Raw genomic sequence first — 27,756 nt, forward strand, 5'->3', positions numbered from 1 at the left:
AATGTTGGTTACCACTATGACTTGGATGTCAAGGGAAAGAGTGTAGGCAGCCGTATTAGAAAGATCACAAGCTGACAGGGGAGGAGATTCGGTCGCGTAGCTGTGTAGGAGTGAGCACAGGAAGAGGAAACGCAGAGCAGCAAGAGTTACAGACTGGAGATCACATAGTGATCCCGGAAGAGGACTACAAGAAAATAATTCACTAGGCAACAAGAGAGGTCAGACACAATCAGGAGGAACGATCACATGGTAATAGACAAAGGACCACAGGGTAACTGGAGAGGTTTCAAATGGTGACACAGAAGAAGACATCACAGAATAACCCTTCTCAAAACAATCAGTGATGCAAAAAGGTATGCTGATTTGGGAACAATTACCCTATATTATGAAATCAGTATTGCTATTTACATTTTTATTGAACCAAACAAGTTACCTTGCTAAGTGACTAATTGTTGCTAGGATAAGTAGTACTACAAGGAGTTTGTGGCAAAGTCTTTCAATGAAATTTGGAGCCAAAGTATTTCAATGAAAGCTGAAGCATGAAAGATTTAGTTTGGTAATGGATAAAACAATAGCCAAGGAAAGTCAGAAGGTAAGGAAAAGACTTGTAAGTGGTGTGTGCTTCAACCGTAGTATTTTGCTCTAGTATTCCAGGTCCCACAAAGGCTTCAGACGGCAAGGACAAAAGGAAAATAATAAGTTACTTACCACCTGTAGTAAGTGCTCTACTGTAATGCTCTATTCGCTACAGCTCATCAAGCTTAGCATATTACTACTATATTTGTTTTCTGTTCATATTTTATTTTTAACTTAACTATGCATTTCTTTGGTTTGAGTTTTTCATTTTTGCCAAGTTTTTGGGATTTACACAAATGGGTTTTTAATCTGAAAGTCTACAGCAAGTAATGAGCCTGTGGCCACTGATGATTTTTTGAGGCCTGAAACTAAGGAGAGGTTTATAGTGAATATGTCGACTCCAAAAATGTCGAAAAAAATAATGTCGAAAAAAATAAATGAATGTTTTTTTTTGTTTGTTTTTTTGTTAATGGGGGGTTCCCCCACCCCAACCCCCGTTTATTTTTACTAGCTAAACCCAAAAAAACATACAAATAAAAAAACACATTCGATTTTTTTTTTGACTTTTTTTTTTTTTTTAGCCGAAGTAATTTTTTTTCTGGGGCCCGGGAATGGGCAATTACCGGGGCATTACAGCCCCGGTGGACCCGGTATTTGCCCATTCCCGGGCGCCGGACAAAAAATGCTCCCCATTCCCATTCGAGCCCATAGGGCTCAATGGGGATGTGGAGGCCGGATGCACCAGCACTATTCCTGAATGGTGCCGGTGCATCCGACATGGTCTGCTCGACAGGTCAGACCTGGCAGGCGAAAAGGCACCCGCAAGCAGACCTCATAGTTTGCCGTTCCGGTAACAATGGTACCGGCAATCTTACCGGTACCTTTGTTACCAGACAGGCAACCTTATAATGAGGCCCATAGTACTTTGGGATTAAGCTTAAAAATGCATGACACAATACTGTTGACATGTCTCTATGTACCCTGATATTTGCTTGCAACTTTAAAAGGTATACAGTTTTGAACTTAACGAATATTGCAAATTTGAGAATTACATTTAATTTACTGTAAAAAAAAGGCCTGATGTCAAATAAAGAAAATTTCAGTGTGGTATGAATTTGTCTGTGCAATAACGACTTTCGAAAACCCACCTTGTCTGGGAAAGTTTCGAAGCATGTTCTGACTGGGTCTCGGCAGCCAAACTTGGAAGACTTGAAACGGCGGATGATATCTTGCAGTGTGGCGGCTACCACAAAGTATTCTTGCTTCAGGCGCAGCTCTTTGCCTTCGAAGAACTGTTGGGAAATAAAGACATTGCTTAATGGTCATGTTGTTCCCCCTTATCTTTAGTCTACTGAAAGCCTTAAGTCAGTACACTCAATTTCTCATCGCCATGAGTGACCATTCTTGCCCAGGCAGCCGGGCACATGGCAGTTGGAAAAGGATATCAGCTGGTTGCCTGTTTGCCAATCCACACTCTGCCTCACAGAAAAATGACCCTGCTAAAAGATGGTGGCAAATAATTAGAATTCCTGCAGACTTATTGTTCTACTCCCCACCCATTGAAGAGGCCTCAGTGGGCAAACTCTGCAATTGCCTCCATTAACGCTGAACTTGTCCCCAGAAAAGCCAACTGGTACATTTCGGCCCTGAAATGCCAGTGCCCCCTGTAATTTCTTCCGACCCCAATGTATCCTGCACTCTAGAAAGAGCTACAAGAAGAGACATACATGAATACTCCAATTACTTACCTAACAGAAGGGTGATACATTTAACAGGCCCCTCAAATGATATCATTTTACGATCAATCAATTGTGAAGGGTCATTGGAGTTGTAGGCAAAGACATCTGGAGGGTAACAAGTTGGCTACTCATGCTTCTAGTGCTTAAAACCTTCTTTGATATAAATAAACAGAATATGATAAATTCAGGTCAATGATGGGACACAAAAGGTCTATTGTACCTTCCACACCACTTACACACACCATAAACTGAGGCAACCATGACATAATTATGTTTCAGGCTAAGCACTCACATCTCAAGGCATCAACACCTCTGCCCTTATTAAACATAATAAAATCAACTAATCCTGTGGCCAGAATACCTATGTAAGAGATCACTTTCTCACCCAATGTAAACAAGACTCTGCCCGATAGTGCTAACATTCTGGCAAGAAACACAACCCTTCTTATATTCAAAAAGGCATTTCATAATGCAACAAAACTGATGACTGCAAACAGCCCAGTTGCAACTACATTGCAATGACAAATATCTGTATTCTCTAGCGATCCCTATGAAGAACCCAGACCACAATAAAGCAAATCTTGCCAATCAGACCAATTACACTAAAAGGGAGTATTGAAGCAATGGAACCAGTGGCTCCTTAATCTGAGTGCTTTGGTCAAGGACTAGACCGCCCAAAAAAGCCAAACTAAACAATACACTCACTCCAAAATAACAGCAGCCACTCTCAAATGTAGCTCAGCTGCTATAAATGCTACCAACATATTTAAACGCCTAACGCTCGAGGGCATCACTGAGTCATGGTTCATGGATAAATATGCAACCTAAATTAGTATAGAGTATGAAATCCATGTCAATAAAAGGGTAGTGAAAAAGGTATGAGTAGTATTAATCCACCCTGAGCAGATCCAAGGGGCTACCCTGAGAACAAACATGACTCATTCCTTTGAAAAGTATCCATGGCAATACCTCTTCTACCAAATTCCCACCATACAAATCCTGGCAGTGTATCAGCCATGTGGGAACAATCAGAGTATCATGTCGGAATGGTTGGAATTCCTAGTAAACATCCAAACGAGTTAGATGGGCCAAAGTACAAAAAAGTAAAAACTTTGAACACGCTATGACTAATCTTGGGTTCATATCCTAGGTTCAGGAATCTATAAAGATAGATGGACATCAACTGGATACAAAGTACTCACGTACTATCCCACACAAGACCACCAGACCCATCTCTCGTACTTGAACAAACCACTGACTAACGTGTGGTCAACCAACTATCTACAGGAATAACAATACTGGAGGTAAACCGTTCTGAAAACACGCTTAGTCCAAGGAAAAATGGGACAAGACATACATTTCAAGCCCCATGAAACAAATCACATCAACAGTAAATGCCCACCTTTAAAAAAAATGTAATATCAAACAATAGATCACTAGATTTGTTACCATCTGCAAGGTCAAAAAATATACAATTTTCCAGCTAATTAATATACTAGATTTTGAAAAAGACTGAGAGATGGGTAGATGATTTGAGACTAGGGCCTGGAGGAATAGTAACCAAACATGGATATTATTCCTTAAAAGAAGGTAAGAGTTCTGGTGAACACAAATGTGCCAGGAAAGTTCACAGAGATCATATCAAGTTGCTTAGTGGGACCTGGGCCTGGAGTTCAAATGTGTTGGTCAGGGAAAGACTACCTAAAATATGAAACACTGTTGCTTACAATTCTCACCGGTTTGTGGATCCAGGGACATCTTTTTGTCTGGTGGTTGCTAATCAGTGGTGGACATCCTGGCAAGTGGTGACTTGGCTTTCGGTCAAAAACTGATTTCTTCCCTGTCTGTCCTTGGTCGATTGTAAAGCTTCACTATCATTATAATGCCCCCAACAGGGGTGGTGTTGGTGGATGGGACCGCTCCAATCGGCTTGGGTCCTTCCTGAGTCTGGGCTTGACTTGGGTGTCTCATGAGTGCCCAACAGGCTCCTCTCACACTCAAATGCTTGTAGTTACCTGTGCTAATCTCCTTAGTGAGCCAAGAGGTTTCGAGGTTTCTTGTCTGCAGGAACCATTTAGGTCTGATATGATATGATATATGATATGATAGGTCTTTTATAACGCGCTTAATACCCAGAGGTTTCTAAGCGCGGACCTGAATGACTTTGGTAATTGTTTCTCTAGCCATGGGTTTCTAAATGAGCTTTCTTGGATTCTGTTTCTAGAAGAGGCCTTGTTTTTCAGCATCAAGAGCCTTATCCTTTGCTCAAACCATTTATGGCACTTACATCGTGAACATTTCCCAGACATGCTGCCTTCACCAAACGGTAGTCTGTCAGGGAACAAGGCATGTGCTTACTGCTGATTCGCTAATGGACCAGGAAGTGGTGGCTGACAGTGAGGTAAGGAGGGGGTTTGGGAGTTGGTGTGTGTGTGAGTGTGTGGTGTGCATGCATGTTTGTATCTATGTGTCATTTGTGATGAACTGGGGTGGGCAAGGACTTAGGGGCTGCAGAGGTGTCCCTGTTGTTCTCCCTCCTCATTCCTCTCTCCTCTCCCCATTCTCGAATCTCCTCTCTCTGCTACCCTATCTCTATTCTCATCTGTATACTCTCCTCACTTTCTCTCTCCACTCCCCTCCCTGCTTCCACTGCCTCCTCTCACCTTCTCTCTGGCCCCTCTCTCCCTTCTCTCACCTCTCTCTCTTACATTCTCCCCTCTCTATCACTCCTCTCTCTCACTCTCTCTCTCCACTTAAACCCTTTAAATCAACCCACCAAACACCCACTCACTTTCACTCTTACAAACTGGTACCACTCTTGCTCAACGCAAACACCTCACCTTCAATAACCTCGCCCACCATTTCAACGCTCCTCTCCGCAAGTCTTTTGTTCTGCCTCCTCTCCTCCTGACCTCCCTGAATGCCACTCCGTCTGCTCTCTGTGAGAGGGTTTTTATACCCCTCCCTTCCTTTTCCTAACCTTCCATTTCCCCTCCATTGGTCTGGCTCCCCACCCTACTGTATGGGCCCATCTCGCCTGCTCTTTTACCCATGGGTGGGCTTTCCCATAGAAAATTCCATGCAACACTGGAATTCAGGTTTGTAGTCTCTATACTGTTGCACTCAGTCTGTTCAGCTTCCTTCTCATGCCATGGTATCTGTATTTGCTTCAGCACGAAAAACGGCTCTGACAATGCGGGTGCTCCAGAAAAGAAAGAGGACCAACCAGCTCTCTCTCTCTACAGGTTGTGGCAGTCCCTGGCAGCTACAAGGACTGCCAATCTTTATATTTCTGAAATGAGACAAAAAGAAATTGTGCATCAACGGGCGAAAAAGTAAGGCGTGATTGACAGTGGCACCATATTCATTTAACACAGCACGTATAGCGGGCAAAGATTGGGCCCTCCCAACTCCCTCACCGCACCACTGGTGCAGGTCTCGCTCTGGTAAAGATCCGGGTAGGCCTCCGGCCCCACGCTGGGAGGGTCCCTGTTCCCCCAGATGTAGCCAAGCTCCATACCGTGTCACCTACTTCCACCCCTTCTTTTAAGCCCCCCTTTCCCTGGTGCTCTAGCTGACTAAGGGTATTTGAGGAATTGATTATTCACCTCCTTACAAATCTTTAGGAATCCAGGGGAAAATATCTTCAGAGGAGTACCTTTTCAGGCAGTCCGGGCATCACTATCATGGATAACATCAGGGTTTGACCCAATACCGAGTCTTCACTTGTGCCTGGTGATATACGCCTATGTCTCAGTGTATGCAAATAATCTGTGACAAGGTGCCAGTATTCAATACTTCCAGGGCCACCACATCAGCTCCAATAACTGTTCATTTGCTGTGTCCAGATGGGCTTTTCACTGGCCTTCCTTGAATGACTATTGGTGGTGCAATATTTTGTCAGATTCCCCAAGTGTACACTGCCAAGGATTGATGGTCTGGGACCTCCTTTTCGTCAGTGAAACAATCTGGAGGTTATTCCTTGTCAGTTGGTTCAGTCTCTGGGTCTTGATCTGGGTTCTGCTGAGGTACTTCCTGATATTCAGAGTCTATTCTTTCCACTGATCTGGGCAGAACTTAGCTATATACCTACCTTTCCTTAGGCATATCACATAGCACTGAGTATCTATGTCTGGACGCGGAGCAGGTATTATTCTGCTCCAGTACTCTTGGCGAGGAGCCACAGCAATTGTCTCCCAGGTAGTCCAAACATGACTTTTACTTTCTCAGGGCATGACACTCTTCTCTCGCTCGAGTCTCATGTTTTTCATCAACCGGTTATTTAATGACCATATCTGGATCTTGGGAATAAATGTTCCTTTGCTGGGCATTGGATGTTTGAATCACTTCTTCCAGGGAGGGCTCATGTAACTGATAAATGACTTTTTGGAAGGGCTTCAAAACCAATAGTTGGTGACAACTGTCCCCCTCCCATAGGGTTGATATCGACCCTGTGCATGGGTCGCTTGCCTTATAAGAGGGGGGACTGCAGGGTTTTGGTTCACTTCTTCAGAAACTAGATTATTCTGGGCCTGTTCCAGCAGGGGATCCATTTGTTGGGCTTTTACAAACTTCACGGATGCTGCACCAGTTTCTAATATTGGTTTTCGGCATTCTCCTTGCGTCTCTGTCAGTTCTCCAAGCCCTGTTTCAGCCCTTTCTGCATTGTCCAGATCTGCAAATTCCTCTATCTCAGGGACCATGATTCTTTCACACACAATTGGCAGATAGGATGGCCAGGTTTGATGATATGAGTGTGATACCCCAGATTGAAAAAGGATCACGTTCACCTTGGCTCGATAGCCCCCGTTGATTGTTTTGGCTCCCACTCGAGTGAATATTTTTTTAGTCAATTTATGGCTTCTCTTTTCTGTAGTGGTGATAAGCCCTTGATGGCCCTTCTCCATTTTTCTGCGTGACATTGAAATTCAGGTTCAGGTTGGGCTTGGTCTATTCGGCTTCTTCCTCATGCTGTGGTACCTGTATTTGCTTCAGGCCGGTGAGAGGCTCTGTCAATGCGGGTACAGCAGAAATGTTAGGAGGACCGCCCATCTATCTATCTCTCTCTCTCTCTCTCGCTCTCTCTCTCTCTCTATCTCTCTATCGGTTGCAACTGTCTCTGGCATTAGCAAGACCTACTGGTCTTTGTATTTCCGAAATAAGGCAAAAAGAACTTGAGAAAGTGATGGGGTAGAAAGGTATGGCATGCTTGATAGCAGCACCATACTCACTCAACACAAAACAAATGGGGAGCAGATACTGGTGCCCTCCCCACTCCCTCACCCCATCTCTGGGGCAGGAATGGCTTGAGTAAAGACCATTCCAGGCCTCCTGATACATGCTGGGATAAGTCCCTATTCCCCCCTGATGGGTTCAGACCCTTGTCCCAGTAGAGACAGAAGGGCCGCATGTCTGACTTTCTGTATGCAGTGACAGACTGTTAAGGAAAATAAGCAAGGTTTCCATCCCAAGAATCACAGAAACATTTACCCTGTTCCTGAAAGAGAAAATAATGAAATCCTTGTACAATAATTGTTTGGTAGCCCTTATCCTTCTTGACAGAGCAGCAGCCTATGATCCAATAGACCACCAATGCCTGGTACTCAGCCTCTAAAGCCTACTGGGTTTAGAAGTCATCATACTGAAATGGCTTATTGACTTTCTTCATGACTGCTCAATATAAGTAGAAATTGAAAATGTCAAATCCACTAGCAGGGTACCTCAGGTGGTCCATCATCTCCCCATGGCTATTCAATGTCTGTCAGGCCACTAGCTTCCTTAATGAAACCTTTCTCCACAACATTCCAAATGTGCGAAGATGATTCTCAGATCATGCTTAATCTAAGCCCTGACATAAGCGATAACACAACATCTCTACGCTGTCAGAAAATATCCAGAGTTTGATGACTGTCAATCACTTCTGCTCAAAAGCAGCAAAAACGGAGGTCACCTTCTTCAGTGTCCCTCCTCACAATGCCCACCCTTTCCAATGCCCTTCCGCCCACACAACAAGTCCATCACCTATTCCAGATACGGAACAAAGGGTGTCATGTTTTTGATGAAAATACATCCTTCCATCCCCAAATTAACCAAGTGGCACAAAAGCCCTATTTTCAACGACACACCAGCAGAAATATTTTACCCAACATCGAAAATGCCCAGAAATAGTAGTAACTAAGGTTCTATCAAAGTAAGACTACTGATATTGGATCTACTTCAACGTCGGCAAATACCACCTAGACCAAAGAGAGTGGCCCAACTCACCCAAGCCCTGAAAACATGACTCCATCACTTCCTAACTTGCAGCACTTCACTAACTACCAACAAAGAATGCAATATTAGTCAATACTCTGCATAACCTACTGGAGCGTAGGAAACAGTAGACCTAGCCACCTAATGACCTGCATCACCAAGTGCAGTTCATGAATAAAGCTAGTCACTGAAGGATACTCATTCATGCAAGAGGGTCTGGGATGGAGGCATACGTCTTGGTACTATCTGAGCAATAATATGAACTAACTATCTTGTTCCATCCAAAAGAATTCAAGTAAATGAATAAGAAAGAGTCTAAAAACTGGGCTGTTCAAGTTAGCAAAGCCCAAAGACCCATGATTATGCAGTTTACTTTATAGGACCACTCAATACCACCATGACCTATGTTTCTTGATCAAGACTGCACTTGCAAAAGTAAAAAAAAACACACAAGTTAGCACTAGTTCTCTACTAGAGGAGAATGTGTGTCTATGTAGCCTTTTCTCCATTATTTATGACTCATACTCCCTTACTAACCCTTCCTCACCCTCTTTGGGTCTAGTATGATTCAGGCTAAGATTGCACTCATTAATGTAGATAATTATATGTTGTCACTTACTTGCTGTTAACTGGAATATAAATCTATTGTGTATGGGCCTACCCCCTGCTTGTATTCTCTTTCTCCCCGGCCCCCGCCCCCAAGCTTTCCTGATTCCCTCGATGTATATTTACATAATTTGACAAGATATCAGGGTAAATAAAATATCTTTATGTTGGGCAAATGAGAACTTTTTATCTGGAAGCTGATCCTGCCGACTCCCCCGCCCCCCGGCACGAGACCTCGACCTGACACCACAAGGTAAGCCCTGGCTGGGCATTTACATTTTATCACGTAGTACTTACTCCATCCAAATATGGCCGCCGGCATAGATGCCCTCCAGTGTGGTCCTGCAGGTTGCTGAGCCCGCCCTGTGCTCTGTGCATTGGATGCGACCAGCTCTTCAGCACGAAATCATGTGAGCCAGCAGGCGTCAGCCGGTGTAACGTCACTTTTTGCTATCTGTCAGAAAATCCTATCGGTAGGAAAATCTGACAGGAATTGTAATGTCATTTTTTGCTACCTGTCAGAAAATCCTACCGATAGGAAAAAGTGACGGGGTAGGAAAATCTGACAGCCTAGCCTGTCATTTTTGCCTACCCGTCAGAAATTCCTACTGACAGCAGGCATTGGGCAACCCACCCAGAGGTAGGAAAAAGTGACGGGGTAGGAAAATCTGACAGCCTAGCCTGTCATTTTTGCCTACCCGTCAGAAATTCCTGCTGACAGCAGGCATTGGGCAACCCACCCAGAGGTAGGAAAAAGTGACGGGGTAGGAAAATCTGACAGCCTGACCTGTCATTTGTTCCTACCCGTCAGAAAATCCTACCGACAGCTAGCATTGGGCAACCCACCCAGGGGTAGGAAAAAGTGACGGGGTAGGAAAATCTGACAGCCTGACCTGTCATTTTTCCTACCCGTCAGAAAATCCTACCGACAGCTAGCATTGGGCAACCCACCCAGGGGTAGGAAAAAGTGACGGGGTAGGAAAATCTGACATCCTGACCTGTCATTTTTTCCTACCCGTCAGAAAATCCTACCGACAGCTAGCATTGGGCGACCCACCCAGAGGTAGGAAAAAGTGACGGGGTAGGAAAATCTGACAGCCTGACCTGTCATTTTTTCCTACCCGTCAGAAAATCCTACCGACAGCTAGCATTGGGCAACCCACCCAGAGGTAGGAAAAAGTGACGGGGTAGGAAAATCTGACAGCCTGACCTGTCATTTTTTCCTACCCGTCAGAAAATCCTACCGAGAGCAGGCATTGGGCAACCCACCCAGGGGTAGGAAAAAGTGACGGGGTAGGAAAATCTGACAGCCTGGCCTGTCATTTTCTCCTAGCCGTCAGAGAATCCTACCGACAGCTAGCATTGGGCAACCCACCCAGGGGTAGGAAAAAGTGACGAGGTAGGAAAATCTGACAACCTGGCCTGTCATTTTTTCCTACCCGTCAGAAAATCCTACCAAGAGCAGGCATTGGGCAACCTACCCAGGGGTAGGAAAAAGTGACGGGGTAGGAAAATCTGACAGCCTGACCTGTCATTTTTTCCTACCCGTCAGAAAATCCTACCAAGAACAGGCATTGGGCAACCCACCCAGGGCCACCAAGAGGCCAATGTGGACAGGTCTCCACACAGGCTGGCGCAGCAGAGGTCCACTGCACACTTTACATAGCGCTACAGGCTTCTGCATTTTGGTGCTTGTAGTATTTATTATATGTCAAATTTAATATGGAACTCCAAGTTCCAGGGTGCAACGCGCGGTTGGTTAAAATTATAGGATCATCGTACCATTTCCTACACCATGAGGGGAAACTGTACGATTTGGTCACAGAACAAGTGTGTTGATAACTGTCCAGTAATCAGGGTATCTGCCAAAAAAAAAGATGTTTTTGGAGGGGACACCATTGTGTTACCTTACTGGCATACTTTTGTGTTTGTGTTCAGTGGTTTGTGAAAAATGGCGGTAATTCTGCTACCGCCCAAAAAGGTGGCAGTAATGGAATTACCACTTTTTGCCGTGCCACTGAACTTGTAATGAGGCCCTTAAAGTGTGCTGCTTTTAGCTCAGTTGGGTGTGTGTTGTGCTCGGGCAAGCTATGGGATGCTTCTGTGAGCTATGGGTTTCTTGTGTGAGCTATGGGATGCGTGTGTGAGCTATGAGATGCTTGTGTGAGCTATGAGATGCTTGTGTGAACTATGGGATGCGTGTGTGAGCTAGGGTATGCTTGTGTGAGCTATGGGATGCTTGTGTGAGCTAAGGTTTGCTCGGTTGATGCAGTGGGTGGGCATCAAGAAGATGCAATCTAGGGTGGTGTGTGAAGTCTTGAGAGGAGCCTGTACTGGGATGTAATTGGGTGCTTGGCTATACAGCTCGGGGGAGCTAATGTGGGTGGGTGGGCTGCTGGGGTGAGCTAGGCTGGGTGGGTGCTGTGCTAGGGTGAGTTACAGTGGCGTGCTTGGATGAGCCACAGTGACGTTGTTATTTGCTCTAGTGTCCTAGGGTAGGTGGGTGATGTGCTGTGATAAGTTATGTAAGCTTGTTCAGATGCTGGGTGGCTAGGTTAAGTGTGCTGGGTGCTGGTATGAGCTTAAGTCCAGTGGGATAATGAGGTGAATTAGGGTAGGCGGGTGTGGTTGGTGGGAATAGCTCTGGTGGATGTGGGGCTAGGGTGAACTAGGACGGATGGTTTGCTGGGGTGAATTAGGATCGACGTGCTAGTCTGTGTCATGTTAGGCTGGGGTGTTTTGCTGGTGTGAGCTACGGTCGGTGGATGTTGTACCTGATGAGCTAGGTGGATGGGTGCTGTGTTGTGTTGAGCTAGAGTGAGTGGCTAAGGGCTGAGATGAGTTAAAATGTGCGCAGTGTTGGGGTAGCCTATGGTGGATAGGATGCTTGGATGATGGGATGCTTTGGTGAGCTTGAGTTGACAGATGGGGTGCTATAGTGAACTTGTGCTGGAGTGATCTAGGGTGCAGGGGGTGTTGCTAAGAGGTAGAGGAGGGTGGTTGTACTGCACAGGTGAGCTAGGGCGGGTAGATTTTATGCTAGTAAGAGTTAGGGTGAGTGGTCGGTTGGTGGTGAGGTGGAGAGAGGAAAGGTCGGGAGTGTACTGATGCAAGCTGGGATTGGTGTGTGGATTGGTTTGCTGAGGCAGTTTATGGTGCCCTGGGCAAGCTACAATAAGTATTGTGCCAGGGCAAGCTAGGCCGGGAGGTTTATGTACTGGAGGGAGCTAGGGTGGATATGTATTGTGCGGGGATTAGTTAGGGTAGATGGGTGGGGTGCTGCAGAGAGCTACGGTCGATTTGATGTTATGCTGGGGAGCTAGGGCGTGGTGACGTTGTTGGGTAAGCTTGTGTAAAATGCGGCAAAGTGGTTTGTTGAAGTTTGGTGGGGTGTGTGAGGTCGGGTGAGGTGTGAGGGAGGTTGTGTGACTGGGAGGAATGGGGCTTCTGGGATGAGCTATGTTGAATGAGTTGTGCTTGTTTTTATTGCATTTGCATTGGGGGTGAATGCTTGGCTGGGCTAGGGTTCCTGGGTGTGGTAGGTTGTGCTGGGGCGAGCTAGGGTTTGTTAAGGTGCGCAAGGGTGGTTGGGGTGCTGGGGTGAGCCGCATGTGTTGCAGTGATGTAGCCGGGCTGGGAGTGATCAGGGTGTCATAGGGTATGGGGTGGGCTAGGGTATGGAAGTGAGATTGGGTGGGTTCTTAGGGTGTGTGTGTTGGTGTGATACTGCAACGAGCAGGGAGGGATTCTAGGTGAGGAAGACTGGGTAGAGGGTTAGGTGTGATCCTGGGGTAGCAAGTGCGGGTGAGCTATTGAGATGCTTGGGTGGGTGGACTCCTGGGGTGAGCTCTGGGTGGGTTGCGGGGAATCCACAGAGGTCTGCCTTGCGCAAATTGCCCCAGTTTTTATTAGCCACAATCCCAGACAAAGTGTGATATTTGGTGGGGAAAAAACACAATATTCACTTTGTCTGGGGTTCTGGGTAATACATTCTGGGCTGCTTCGCGCAAGTCAGACCTCTGTGCATTCCCACGGGTGTCCTCTTTTGGGAAATGCATGGGGTTCCCTATTTTCCTTGCTGGCTTCGACACCCTAGGCCCAAATCTGTAGGTTGCCCACATGAACAAATTGTGCTGTGGCGAAAGGCTTGGGGTTACCAGCGGGTTACCCTTTTCCTTTTGCGCCCCCAGTAGATGCACCCACACATGTGAGGTACCTTTTCCGTCGGGAAACCTGTGGGAACACGAGAAGGTATGACATCTGTTGTTAGCGACATGTTTCGGTGAGTGGACACAGGGAAATGTCTCTGAAATTGGCTGGAAATGAAGACAATTCTCAGACATTTCGCTCTGGCCACCCACTAAAACACACCACCAGCAACACATGGCCTACCTTCCTGCGTCCCCACACGTGTCCTGATGAAAACGGTACCTCACATATGTGGGGTCACCTACCGGGGGCGCAAAAGGAAAAGGGTAACCCACTGGGAACCCCAAGCCTTTCGCCACTGCCCATTTTGTTCATGTGGGCAACTTACAGATTTGGGCCTAGGGTGTCGGAGCCAGCAAGGGAAACAGGGAACCCCATGCATTTCCCAAAAAAGGAAAACCCTTGGGAATCCACACATGGCTCAATTGGAGGGGCGGCACATCTCATGTAGCCCTCCCAGGGGCAGATAAGGGGGGGGGGGGGCTGTCCTGCACTCCTCCCTGGGCTCAGGCTTCCGTTCCTAGGAGCAGATATCTGGTCCCAGGGAGGGCTGCATGACATGTCACCCACTCCATTGCGGCTGGGGGGCGAGGGGGTCAACGCCCCATCCCATTAGAAAATTCCCAGACCCTTTGGGGTGCCCCACAGCCCCCCCCTAAAAAGCGTTCCACCATTTTCACTTTTTTCCTTTGGTAACCCAACTCCCCTTGGTGCAGAGAGGCACATTGATGTGCCAATCTGGCCCCGGGGTGACCAAACCTTACTGCCCCACCCACTGGGGGCCTGTCCCACTATTTTTGGGGGCCCTCTCCCCCCCTCAAACCAAATGGGTGGCGGGGGCACCTCATGCAGGTCTTCCTGGGCCTCCTACAAACGGCTGCGTGAGGTACACCCCCCTCCATTTGGGGTGGGGGGGAGAGGGCCCCCAAAAATTGTGGGACAGGCCCCCCAGTGGGTGGGGCAGTAAGGTTTGGGCACCCTGGTGCCAGATTGGCACACCAATGTGCCCCTCTGCGCCAAGGCAAGTTTCATAAACAAAAAAAAAATGGAAAAGGTACACTACACTTTAGGGCGGGCTGAGGGTAATTTTCTAATGTACTGGGGGGTGACCCTCTACCCCCACACCAAATGCAGGGGGGGCATCTCATTCAGCCCTCCCTGGGGGCAGATGCCGCTTCCTAGGAGCAGATATCTGCCCCCAGGAAGGGCTACAAGGGGTGCCCCCATTTCTCCTTGGGGTGAGGGGGAGAGGGTCACCCCCCATTTCTGTAAAATATATCCCTGGTGGCTAGTGCCCCCCCCACCACCCATCCCACCCAAAATTCCCTTTTTCTTATTTTTTGTTTATGTTTTGCCCCCTTCCCTGGGGGCAGATGATCAGCTATCTGCCCCCAGCGGGGGCCTAACCTGCAGGCCCCATCCTTTGGGGGGACTGAACACTAATTCCTGGTAGCCCTCCCCCCACCCCCCAATTGGATGGGGGGCCACCTCATGTACTCCTGCCTGGGGCCATAAATCTGCCCCCAGGGAGGGCTACAAGGGGTGGCCCCCCCTTTCCACTTGGTGTGGGAGGGGGAAGGCCACCAACATTTCGTGGGGGCAAAATAAATCCCAGCAACCCCACCCCCCATCCCCCTTCTATTTATTATATATTTTTTTTTCTTTTTGCCCCCCTTCCCTGGGGGCAGATGATCAGCCATTTGCCCCCAGGGTTGTGCACATATGTGCCCCCATGCTTTGGGGGACAGGGTGGGGGAGCCAGGGGGGGAAGAGGGCAGCCCTCCTCCCCCCCACGTCACAAACGTTTTCATGGTGGTCCAATGGGTTGCTGGTCACGGATCGAGCGCTTTGCGCTGATCCGTGACCAGCAATGCATCATATACGTGGTGTCCTTGGAAAGGGGAGATCCTCCCCTTTCCAGGGACACCACTTTTTCCTATATCCCTGGTGGCCTAGTGGGCCCCAGGGCCCCAAACCCTCCTCCCACCTCCCCCCGCCTTTTTTTTTTCTTTATCACCCCTGGGGCAGTGATCATCTGCCCCCAGGGGTCTCCAGCACTGTGGCCCCATGCTTTGGGACCACAGGGGGAAGGGGGCTGCTTATCAAATCAATCAAATGCTCTGCGTTCTATTACTCCATTAGCACCAGAACCCCTTTACAGCTTACCCACCCGATATCAATTAAGATGATGCAAAAACCCCTGTCCACTTAGAGTCAGCCAGTAGATGGACAATAGTCAGCCTTGCATGTGCCATCCTTAGAAATGTGGGCTTGCAATGTGTCTCCACTGGGTGGCACCTCAAGAGGTGGCACAGGGCAGCCTTTTTTAGGAAGACAGCCCAGGTGCTAGGCAGATTCTTGTAGGCAAAGTGGCATTCTTCAATAGGAGGCCCTAGTGCATACTCTAGCAAGGGGACAGCAAGAGAGCCTTCTCCGGGAAAGATGACCATAAGCAGAAGACTATCCCTGTCTACGGAATCCAGGTGCCTGTGGTCCAGGACTGAACAAACCCGCATTCACTTCTGATAAGGCAGGCGTGAGCATGTCCACGCTGAGCCAGAACATTCAACAGTTTCTAGTCAATAGTGAAGTCTCATTTATTGTGCGAGGCATTACAGCATCCAATGCATCTATCCAATTTCTTCACATTTCACTGAAGTTAGTCTCAGAATTGTCCTCACGGATTAGTACCCCACAATAATGAACTTTGTATCTGTTATTTGGACTGTCAGATCCCTGGAGAATGAAGAGGTCCACAGAGGTGGAGGGGTAAACCCATCCTCAATGATAGGTAGAGGCTATTCTTATCTATAAATCTTCCCAGTGAAATGCCTTCCATCTCACTGAAGTACCAGGATAAAGTCGTGTTTACAACATCTACAAATCATCTTGGCTGTAAAAGGTGGGATTTTCATCTCCATACTTCTCCCTAACATGCTCTGTAATTTGGCATTTGGGGAGGTTCTCTGTCTGTGCAGTGCCCTTAAGAGTCTGCAGTGAAGTGTAAACGTGCACAGCAATCACTTTACAATTGTACTTTGAGGCTCCTTTGACATCAGAATGCTGGCCTACCTTTATCTTTGCACTGCACCACGCAGTGATGGGTGCATATTTTTGGGGTGTTGGCAGAATGACAGAGATGCAAACAGCTTCAAGCAACTCAAGTTTCATCCTGTGGACCTGAGTCTTACCCGTTCATATACAGTCCAATTTTGGACACTGCCAGTCCCTCAATTTTTTTCTGTAGTCTCCCACATAGTAATTTTCATTTATTTTACTAAAATGATAACATTTGTCCAAAATCATCCTACCTCGCAATATACCTGGACGTGGCATGGCAGAGTTGAACTGCCAACACACTTCTGTGCCATTCCAAAACCCATGCCCCGTGTACATGGTAGCAGGGGAGCCGACTTATGAATTTCCCGGGGGGGGGGGGCTCACATACAGGAAGTGACATCACTGGCAGTTATAGGACCACAAATTTGCATGTAGTCGCCAACTTGGTGCAATGGCGCGCGAGGGGTGGAGTCGCGCGCAGCGCAGAACAGTGGAAACATTGGCTAGCATGTGCTGCATATACTAAAGTCAAGTAAGAAGGAGATTTAAGCCTTCGAGTTGCATTCCAGTAAGTCATCAGTGCCCCTACTCCACCCCTCTATAATCATCCAGATTGTAGTAGCCCTCAAAAGGCAGAGCAACACAACTAGGATGGGAGAACGAAATGCCGTCCCATCCTGCGAGTGTGTCAGAGCAAAGACTGTGCGGGTGCCTCCTACCTTGGAGCACAATCTCACTAATTTGGTGCAAATCTCGCAAGTGGGAGCATGGGAATCCCTGCGTGTGTGTGGCTGCAGACCCCGGATCACATGCTCACTTCTTCAGTGTGAAACCCTGGCCAAGGCTCTTTGGGCAAGCATTCAGGATGGGTCTCACACCTATAAACAGTGTGATATATTGAGTGGGCACCTCACTCCTTGGAGCATAGTATCAACCGTTGCTGGTAATCTCACAACTGACTGTACAGTTTCACTCTTGGTCATCTCAGTGACCCCATGTATATTAATGGAGTCAGTCTCCCATCTGGGAAGACAATTATATTTCTGTTAAAACAATCTGAATTGTCACTCCAGTTTTCTCGATCTATAGATCCATACCATCTTCATTCAGTGTGTGCAGGGGTGATAACTTGTGTCTGAGAGAGCTAATTCTTTCATTCAGGAGAGATAAAGGGGTAACAACCCCCTGTATGTGGGATCAGGCTCATTTTGCCCCATGGCCCCTCCAGAAGGAGTGAGCAGGTTTTAAGACCCTGCTGATTCTGCTATCCGACAGGCTCGAGCCTTCTATCCCTTGCCCCATCATGGCTCCCAAATCTTGAGGGTTATTGAATAGTGCTGCTACATTCTAAGTAATTCCATCCCTTTAAATATATGAACTCTTGTATAACCATGACAGTGTTGAGATATTCTGATGATGACGGACTTGCTCAATAGTTGCTCAATAGTTCTGGTTCTGTATCATTAAATGTACTTCAGATCTTTAGAGTATCGGAAGGATAGCTCAGGGGCAACATGCTCGCCTTGGAAGCAAGACGACACAGAGCAACACAGGTTCGCTCCCTCGGTCCGCACAACACAGGTTCGCTCCCTCGGTCCGCGCAACACAGGTTCGCTCCCACAGTCCGCGCTTAGAAACCTCTGGGTAGTACACGCATTATAAATAACCAATAAAAATAAAAATAAATACATCTGTTGAGAAGTGCTGGGGCCTTGTCAATAAGAGTGTAGCAGCTCAACTGAGAGGTGCTGATGTTGTCCCATCAAAAGTATAGCAGCCCCACTAAAATGAACTAGCATTGCCTCAACAAAAGCATAGTATTAACGCTAAGAAGATTCAACAATTACAGAAGCCCTGTTATAGCAGGGCTTACTTTAGCTGGCTATACTCTTGATATCCCATCAAGAGTATAGCCAGCTAACTGAGGAGCACCACCATTGCCCCATTTCAAATATGGCAGCTCTACTAGAAAGTGCTGGCTCATACGCCTCCGCTCCCCGCCCAAAGCATTCACCCTCACCACGTGCACACTCAGAGACATGCAAACAGTCTCATTTTCCCTCTCCCTGCCCCTGCTCCCTGCCCCCTCCCTCGCTTTGCATCTGTACCTCCATTTCTAAAAAGCCTTCTGGGTTGGGTGTACCTCTACATCTGTTCACCCCTCTTTCCAAGAGGGGTGCACAGATGTACAAATACACCAAACCCAAAACGATTTTTAGAAATTGAGGGACAGACTTGTTTTGCATCTGTGCCTCCATTTCTAAAAATCCTTCTGGGTTGGGTGTACCTCTACATCTGTGCACACCGGTGCACAGATGTAGAAGTATACCCAACCCAAAACGATTTTTAGAAATTGAGGGACAGATGCAAAACAAGAGCCTCTTGCTTTGCATCTGTCCTACAATTTCTAAACATCGTTTTTCCTCAGCTTTTACCCGGGCCGTCAGAGGGAGACACAGTATGGATGGAACAAAGGGCCATCCATACTGCGTCTCTTCTCTCTGGCCCAGGGGGGGGGTGGGGGGGCTCAGCCCCGACTTCATTCTGCCAGGGGGGTGGGGGGGCACGGGCCCCGCAGCCCCCCCGTACTCGGCGCCCCTGCATGGTGGGGTTGTAAATTCCACTGTGTCTTTTCCAGGGCCCTCAAGCCCAGTGTTGCCAGGTCAGAAGGAAAAAATAAGCTGAATGCCCCTTCAAAGCAAGCCACAAGCAAGCGGACTCCCAACCAAATAAGCTGAAAAAACAAGCACACCTCTAAAACAATGTAGATAGGTCTTAGAAGTTGAAAAATAACTATAACGCAAATAATACATACAGCGAACAAAAACATAATATGTTAACAAAAAGCATTTATTAAAATTGTTATTTTCTAACACTTGGTGTCTATTTTAATTTCTTGTATGTGTGCGACTTATAAGCGCATCATTGGCTTTTTGGATCCTTGGCTGCTCTGGTCCTTGATTCGTCGCTCACCTCTGGTCCTTGGCTCCATTGATGGTACCTGGCAAGTAGCCCCATGTCCTTCATGACACTGAGTCCAGTTATTTCCTGTTAAATGCTAGGACTGGTATTTTACTTCTTCCCATTATAAGTATAGGCCTACAAGGATCAGTATGCAAAGGGAAAATCCAGGACTGGCTCATGGCAACACGCATGACATAGCCCCCACCCCCTTGCCATCTTCCTTCTTTTCCTTCTGGTATTTGGCGTAATAAGAAAAAGAATAGCCATTTACAAAGTGTCGACTTGTACTCCCAAAGTGAACTAGCCAGGTGCTGTGGCAGTACTGGTGAACGGACTCAGTCTTCCGGTTCACGCTAGAGTTGGCCTGTCAATGTACTGAGCAAGAAGGAAAATTTAAACCTACAGGAAAAATAATATATGAACAAAAGCACAAGCGGGAAGATAAGAATCATACCCGACCAGTAGCGCCCAAAACACCTTCTCATGGGAACTCTTTGAGCTCTCTTTAATCAAGCCTTAACATCAAACTATGCACTCGACAATGACTTAATTTGAGCTGCAAATGCTACTGGTGTAATTAAAATGTCTTAACCTGGTCTGCCTTCAGCCAATCAATTTATAAGCACTGTGTGTGCCTTTCAGTGAAGTCCTGTTAACAGTTTTTGGCTTTTAAAAACATATCAGGCATTTGCCAGGCACTGCCATTAGATGCCCAGGTACTTGCACCTGCTACCGTTCATACCATTAAAGACAGCAGGGCCTACCAAGGGCCTTTCCCATGCCTACACAAAAACCCAAACTATTGGCATTGCCATTGCTTTTTTCCATCTTGATTTAACTAAGTGTTGCCGTAAATACCCTGTAATTGTTTACCTCTTTGCTAGGTAATGCGTCTTCAAAGGGTCTCTAATATTGAAAGAGCCCATCAATGCAAAATGCCTCCACACAACCTACAATGGGAGCGCTGGGAGTCCTTGCAGGTCATTAAGGGGCTGCAGACAGCCCGTCCAGGACGCTGCGTGTGGCTTTGAATTAGAATGGCAATCAGCCCGAGCTTCACATTGTGTGCTTAACTGCTTAAGGGAGGACGGGATGTTCGTGTTGTTTCATATGCATTTTTTTTCTTTTTTGTAAATGTGGCCAAGTCGAGCAGGGACTGGAAAACAAGCTGAACAACAGCACTGAACTCACTGAGCCATGCAGTGTCAACACTTCTCACTGTAACGAGGCTTCATTAAGAGGAGGGGGGGCAATGTGAACAGATGGATGAGTGCGACTTCCCCTGTCCCTACTGCTTTCATCTATAGAAAGATGCCTCTTCTACGGCCCTGCCCCCAGTGCTTAACTATACATCATGACTGAGCATGCGCAGTCAGCCGGATTTATGATGAATATGTACGTGTATGTGAAATAAGTGCATTGTTAACGTGATAATGATGCACTTACTTCACATATAGGTTCATATATATTCGTTATCTATACTTTTATATGTTTTGCACATTTAGTGCTTATTAAAATCCTGGGACTTTATGAAACACAGTGTCAGCTGTGTTTATCTTCTGGAGTCCGGTGGATTCGTGAGGTTTGCGTACATTTACGAGTAGCTCTTAACAGGGCTTCGCCGTGTTCTGTTATTTCAGTGAACCTGGCTCACATCAAGTTACAGAAACGGCACCCCTGGGACCCCATAAACAGGCACACCACATTCCTGCTGTCAAAAAATCCTATCCTTTAAGTACTGACTGAGCATGCGCACGCCTGCTCAGTCAGCAAGACAGGATTTTCTGACAGATAGGAAAAAGTGACGTTACACCGGCCCCCTGCCATGTCCAAGGGGCCGGGAGACCCTGCGACGCACAAACTTGCCTGCACTGCATTCCTCGTTGTTTCCCTGCCCACCGCTGAAGGTAAGCGCAGAGGCCGGGCGCTCGATTCCCTCCCCATGCTGCTTACCACCCCCTGACTCCATTTAAAGGCCTTGGGGTCTGCTTGTTCCAACCTCTGAATTCCCCAGCCCATTCCCACCTACTGGCACCCACCGCATCCCTCCTCCCCCCCTTCTCCTAATGCAGAACCTCAGTAGCCACTGGTTTTCCCCCTTCAATACACCTCTATTTGTCCCCGGCAAACACTTTCCTCGCCACGCTGTGGGCCCCTTACTCCCACCTCCTCTTGGACGCTGCAACATTCATGCCTCCTCCTTCCTCGCCTACAACCCTGCTGACAGAATCTCAGCATGCCGACAGGCTCCGCTCTCCCCACTCTGTTCAATCTTGTGAGGATCATACTATTTTTGGGTCCTATCTGCGCTGCAACATCAAACTTTCTCTCAGAATAAGCATCTACTTGACTTTTATTCTACGTTTCCCCATTGGTTCATTGTGGGCCTGCCTTCACTCGAATCTAGATGTGATTTAAAAAGCTGTTAGACCTGCTGAAATGTGGTTTTGACTGCTTTCCTTGTCACTTGAATCTAGATGTGATTTAAAAGCTGTTAGCCATACTGAAATTGTGCTTTTTGACTGTTTTCCTTGTCACTTGAACATAGGTGTGATTTAAAAGCTGCCAGCCCTGTTTAAATGTTCACTTTGTTCATTTAACCTGTCTGCTCTAATTCCTTGCGCTACGTTAAACTGTAAGGCTTCTCCACCCTGCTTTTTAAAACAGTTAGAGTTCTATTTTTGAATTTGTGCTAGCTTGTGCTGTGACCTTGCAGACCGCCAATTCACCTGTGCATTCCGGCTGCTAGGCTGCCTGGTGATTTCATCGTACACTGTGCAGTTTTATGTCCTCCTTCCTCTCCTGTATACCCCTCTGCGCCCTACCACTATGGAACTCTCCATCTCCCCTACCTACTCTAACCGCTACTCTATTACCTATCCTCCTTCTCTTTAGAAGCCTAGAAGGAAAATGTTTAAGAAGGGCCTTGTGGTCTCTAACCCAGGGCTACCCATTGTTGACACTTTTTTCAATGCTTCCTCTAGGCAGACCATCACTGACATTCTCTTTGCCATTCCCTCTCCTGACATATCGACTACCCATATCGTTTCAGTCCTCTCACCCTTCTACTTCTCACCAATTAATGGTGGAACTAGATTGGAAGTGCTCTTGGCACACTTCTCATCATCCAGGTGCATCATCACTGTCTACTTGAATGGTACTGTCATGGCCCAGGGCTATCATCTGTGTGAAACCAGAAGGTGCTCACCTGCTAGCACCCTGGGGTCTCTCTCTCAGGTGGCCAGGGCACGGCCATCGTCTTTGGATCCAGACCCTGGGGGTGGACCAGTGTGGGAGCATCACCTGGGTGATGGGTCTTTCGGGGAGTGGGAGTGGGAGACCTGATGGCGAGACGCAGTATCCCCTTCCCTGTAACACCTTTACCCCATCCTACCCAGTAGGGTACTTGGGATCTTTACCCCCCAGTTCCCTTTATGAACACTTTTACACGGACAGCCGCTCTTGGAGAGATTGTACCTGACATGTCCCACTACTATGGTCAGGCAAGGTCAGGCAATTACTGGTAACCACTCAAACCAGACTACCATTGAACTTCCCCACACGGATAAAAGGCGGAGCTCGAGAGCACACTCTGAGTGAGGCAAAGCACAAAAAGGAATAGCGTTTTCCGGATGACACCTGAACGAGGGGAGAAAGACGGCAAACCTAAAAGGGTGCGCAACGAGGGAGATACCCTTGACCTTTTTGGCAAGAAACCGTGACTTTTCTAAATCCTTCAGTTTAAAGAGCATAAGGCCAGCAAACCAGACTGAAGAATCCTGCATTGTGTGTCGGAGATACCCAGAGATACGCGTAGATACCCGGGGTAACGCGAGAGATGAAAGATGCAAGGAAAGCTAAATTACTGACGGATGTTTGAAGTCAAAGGAAGAAAGAAACAATTCCAGTAACAGAGTGGTCCAGCACCGTGTGATCAATCGAAGGTCTCTGTGAGGTATCCAGCCAAGAAGTGGCAGAAAAGAAAGAAAAAGAATGAGAATGAGGAATGAAGTTAATTGAACTGATCCTGTGACGGTTTAAGCAAAATCCTTCATAAATGAGAGAGCCATGGAGTTACCCACCGCTCCCCACTTAAACTCCTTCTTGGAAAGGGCTTTGTGGAAGCTTAATTCACGGGCCGGTCCTAGGGGAGGGGGTCACTGAATAACCCACCTCGCACATAGAGTTCTGAAAGTCAGAGATATATTTAGGCCCACTCTTGAGGGAAGTGCAGCCTGTCACGTCTCGGCTAAATTGGAAACTGCCTTGGCGATTGTCTGAGCGCTATCCGGCACGTGAAACTCCTTGAAACTACAACTCCCACAATTCTTGCTATTATAGCCACGTGACATACACGCATGACGTTGCTGTGTTTTCATTTGTTGGGAACTACATTTAACTCCCATCTATCCCGAGATCGAGTGCTCCTAAACTGCTGTTAGTTACGAGCTCTGTTCCCGGATACCCGTTTGAATCCTTGACTACCTGGCGCTTGAATCAAGTTATTGTCTTTGCCTTATCCTTGTCTGCCTCCCGATGCCTGCCTCCTTCGATTGTTCCCCTTGGATTATATGAACCCGGCTTACCCATTATTGACCTCCCACTTCTAAATCTTTAAGTTTTGGTGACCCAATAACCCGAACATTTCCGTAAGGGAAATAGCGTGAGGTGAACGCTCGCTTCCCTGATCTTTTCATTTCTTTCCTTGCCCACTCCTGTTGCTTTGAACCTTTTTGGGACGCTCTGCTGTTTACACTTTGGATTGCTTCGAACCTTTTTTGGGACGCTCTGCTGTTTACACTTTGGATTGCTTTGAACCTTTTTTGGGACGCTCTGCTGTTTACACTTTGGATTGCTTTGAACCTTTTTTTTGCTGTTTACACTTTGGATTGCTTTGAATCTTTTTGGGACGTGCTGCTGCATTGACACTGGATTACTTTGAACATTTCTTGGAACGCCCTGCTGCTTTCACCGTGGTGTTCCTAGGATACTGGCACACCTTCCCTTCACCCCTTCATCCTCCTTGTTTTCTGCATTTCGATACTAGTAGGTTACTGGTATTTAGTTCCTACGGAGCAGGTAAGAGTGGGTAATTGTGGGCGGTGTTGGCTGTTTATTCTCCGGCACAACTTGGCTGCATTTCCTGAACAACTGTATTGTTCTTTGTCCCTCTAGCTCTGACGATTCTGCTCCGGCCTTTTCGCTCAAGCCCCCGGCCTGCCAGGTGTATTGATCCCTGTAGGCTGAGCTCTTGGGAGGGAAGTCTTTGGCACATCACCATAAAGACCCAAGGTTCCTTGAGTGAAAGGAACTTCCCTAGGGGAAGGATTATCTGCAACGACCAGAAAACAACCTCTGAGTTGTGACACAGCCCTCCTCCCCACCTCACCCCATTAAAAAAGATTACACCCCGCACAATAGGTTTCTTCTATCGTAGCTAACTCATAGATACATTTATAACCAGGGAATTTTGTTAATACTAAATCCTGGTCAATGATTTTATTTTCAGGCCTTGCTCGTGCAGCATTTTGCTCCTGGGTAAACAGACAGCGCATGCCACCCCAGACCAGAGCCCACAAATCGAGCTCACTTGTCATCTTGGAGTCTTTCAGATAACTCAACTATGTCAAAATGAAGGAGTTTGTCCTTTGCACCCTAGCTCAACTATTCAGGGGATCCAGCACTGGCAATGTCCTGAAACCCAAAAGGGAACTTTTACCCCCCTTACATTCTTCTAAACATTCCAGGGCCTGTTTTATGTTTGAGGATTGGAGCAGAGACCATCTGTAGGTAGAAAAAGAACAACCCTACTATTGCCGCTGGGAGGGAATTGTTTCGCTGAATTGGAGGAGAACATGCTGCATCTGTTATTCACAAGTTTTTTTTCAATTTAGAAAAAAGGCAAACAACATATCTGGAAAATATTTACATGGAGAAAATATCTGGCTTTGTTCTGAAATTTCGATTACACTGCCTTTTATAAAACAGCTAACTGAACACAAAATAATATGCAAAGATGGCTGGCAATATGATGGCAGGCAACAGAACACCATCATCCAGTATATTATTACATTTTCACAGAACTCTTTTCCATAATCTAACGTAACCAACATGGCAGAGAAACAAAAATGCTATCTGTGAACATTTATTTCCCCCATCTATGTGTTTTCCATTTTTAAGGCTTTCAGAATTAACCCCACCAAGATCAATTAAGTCTTTTCAATTTACTAGCATAAGCAACAAAGCAACCTGCCTGCAGTGCAAAGACATACTTCAGGAAGCTAAAATCGAATTACTTGTGGGAGAAAGTCAATCAGCTACAATGGCCCTCATTACGACCCTGGCGGAATTCGGAAAACGATGGCGGAAATGCAATACCGCCATCGAATAGCGCTCGGTGCGACTATGACCCGTCACCGCAAAGTACGAAGCCATTAGCGACACCGTAGTGAACGCCAACGCTAACTGCACCAAGCACGCGCGCGCGCGCCATGCCAAACCGTAAATACCACCATGGCGCAAGGGTACGCTAATTCCGACCCTAGCGGACATGTACCTAACGCCATCAAGCATGGCGGAATGTACCATTCCGCCATGGTGAGAAGTACGGCATCGCGAATCAACCGTAAACGGCCCCACTGAGTGCCTGTACACCGCTCCCTGCCCACAAAGTACAACTCCCCGTAGGTGCAATGAAGTCACAATGCAACCAGTGAAATGTACAAGTCACCCATGCATGCCAACGAACAAAAGAAACACAAGAGGGGCCAATGGGAGCTGCAGGGCACAGATGGCACGAATACAGAAGCCAATCCAATGGACATGACCACAGTCCCCCCCCCCCCCCGAAACGCACGCAAACACAGGCACCTGTGACCAGCAATATTCCGAAAATCACATCATTCCACCAGTCCACCTGGCTGACCGGCATCTGTTACACAAAACCCAATCCCCCGCCCCTGAGCATGACAACATTCAAACAGTCATATTGGCAGCCCCCATCCCTGACCTCACTGGGCTTCGTAGGCAAACGCGCCCAGTACAGTACCACGCAACTAAACTCCGAAGCTGGAACCCAATGCAGATCTCCTCCCAATACATCGCTCCCCAAATAGGAATATGCCACATCACTTGCAAAGAAGAACGCTACACGGGCCAAATCAGAATAGAAATTTAATGCACAACAAAATCACCAAGCCCATACAGCCATTAGGCCATGAACTCCAAAACACATTTCACCATTGTGGGCTGCATCCGCAAGAAATGACCAGCCACTACTTGTGTGACGCCCTGTTCCATCATGGTACACAGAGCCACATTCACGTACGAAAAGGCAACATGGAAGCGCACAGAACCGCAGGGCCGTCCCAATGGGGAGGCACTAGTCCAGCTGAAAGGCCGAAATGTTGCTCCGAGCCACCAGTACTGCGTAAGGGCATGTGGCCCATTGGCGATCGTCCCATAAGACCGTAATGCTGCTCCACTGATTAACACGAAGCAGCAGGTGTCGGGAGTAAAAGCCATCTGCAGGAGTGGCATACAGATGGCAGTGGCAAAAGGGGAGGAGATACCTGTCAACCAAAAGAAAAGAAAAAGAACAGAATGGCAATCAGAACTACATCCGAACAACTCACTTCAATGATCACACTAAATCCACAGCCATATGCATGCTAGCCCACTCCAAAGGATCATCACCACCCCAAAACCACTTGCGACTCATAACCATCTATATCGAGGTGTAAACACCATCACAAACGAGTGTACCTGTGCATGCGTCTGTCAAAACAGAATCCATCAGATGGGATTGGTAACGTGCATGGACACAAGTGTCTGAGGGCGCGTCGAGACAGGGAGGGCTCAACAAGGCCAGATAGACGATGGTCCCACTATGGCAGCCCTGCATCACATAGCGCAGGGGAGGCGGATAGATTCCAAGAAGCCCTGTACATGGCAAACTCTGTATCAAATCACCTGCCCATGCATCCATTCATCATTCCCTCATCCCGGGATTAAAACGCCTGAATATTTACTCACATAACATTAGAAATATCCATTGAGTCTGTGCGTTATGCAGCCTGCAAAATCCACAGTGCCCCAGCCCGTAATTCCAGTGTAGTGAAGTAACATGTATTTGGGAACGTCCGGCCTCATCGCCCACGTCGCTATTGCGCATCCCAAACCATTCATATCAATCATTGCATCCTCGCCATGGCCCCTGTCTCAAGGACATTGAACAATAGAACGTTATATTTGCAGTCAGACCTGTGGGCATTTCCTCGCCGCTAGCTGAAAACCGAAAGCGCCGCCCTTCGAATTCCTCATTTGCAACATCACGTCGAAGAGGCATCTG

At 47.3% G+C, this 27,756-nt stretch overlaps 1 protein-coding gene across 1 annotated transcript in view; it reads right to left on the reverse strand.

Annotated features, from left to right (window-relative positions):
* Nucleotides 1-27,756, reverse strand: part of LOC138467651 (glycogen phosphorylase, brain form) — a 760,591-nt gene that overhangs the window by 299,023 nt on the left and 433,812 nt on the right. Inside the window, exon 8 of the mRNA XM_069607828.1 lies at nucleotides 1,725-1,868. Coding sequence (XP_069463929.1) covers nucleotides 1,725-1,868 — 144 coding nt within the window. The remainder of the gene's footprint in view (nucleotides 1-1,724; nucleotides 1,869-27,756) is intronic.

This window comes from Ambystoma mexicanum, chromosome 4q (genome assembly GCF_040938575.1).
Source record: "Ambystoma mexicanum isolate Mex_15411 chromosome 4q, UKY_AmexF1_1, whole genome shotgun sequence".
NCBI lineage: Eukaryota > Metazoa > Chordata > Amphibia > Caudata > Ambystomatidae > Ambystoma > Ambystoma mexicanum.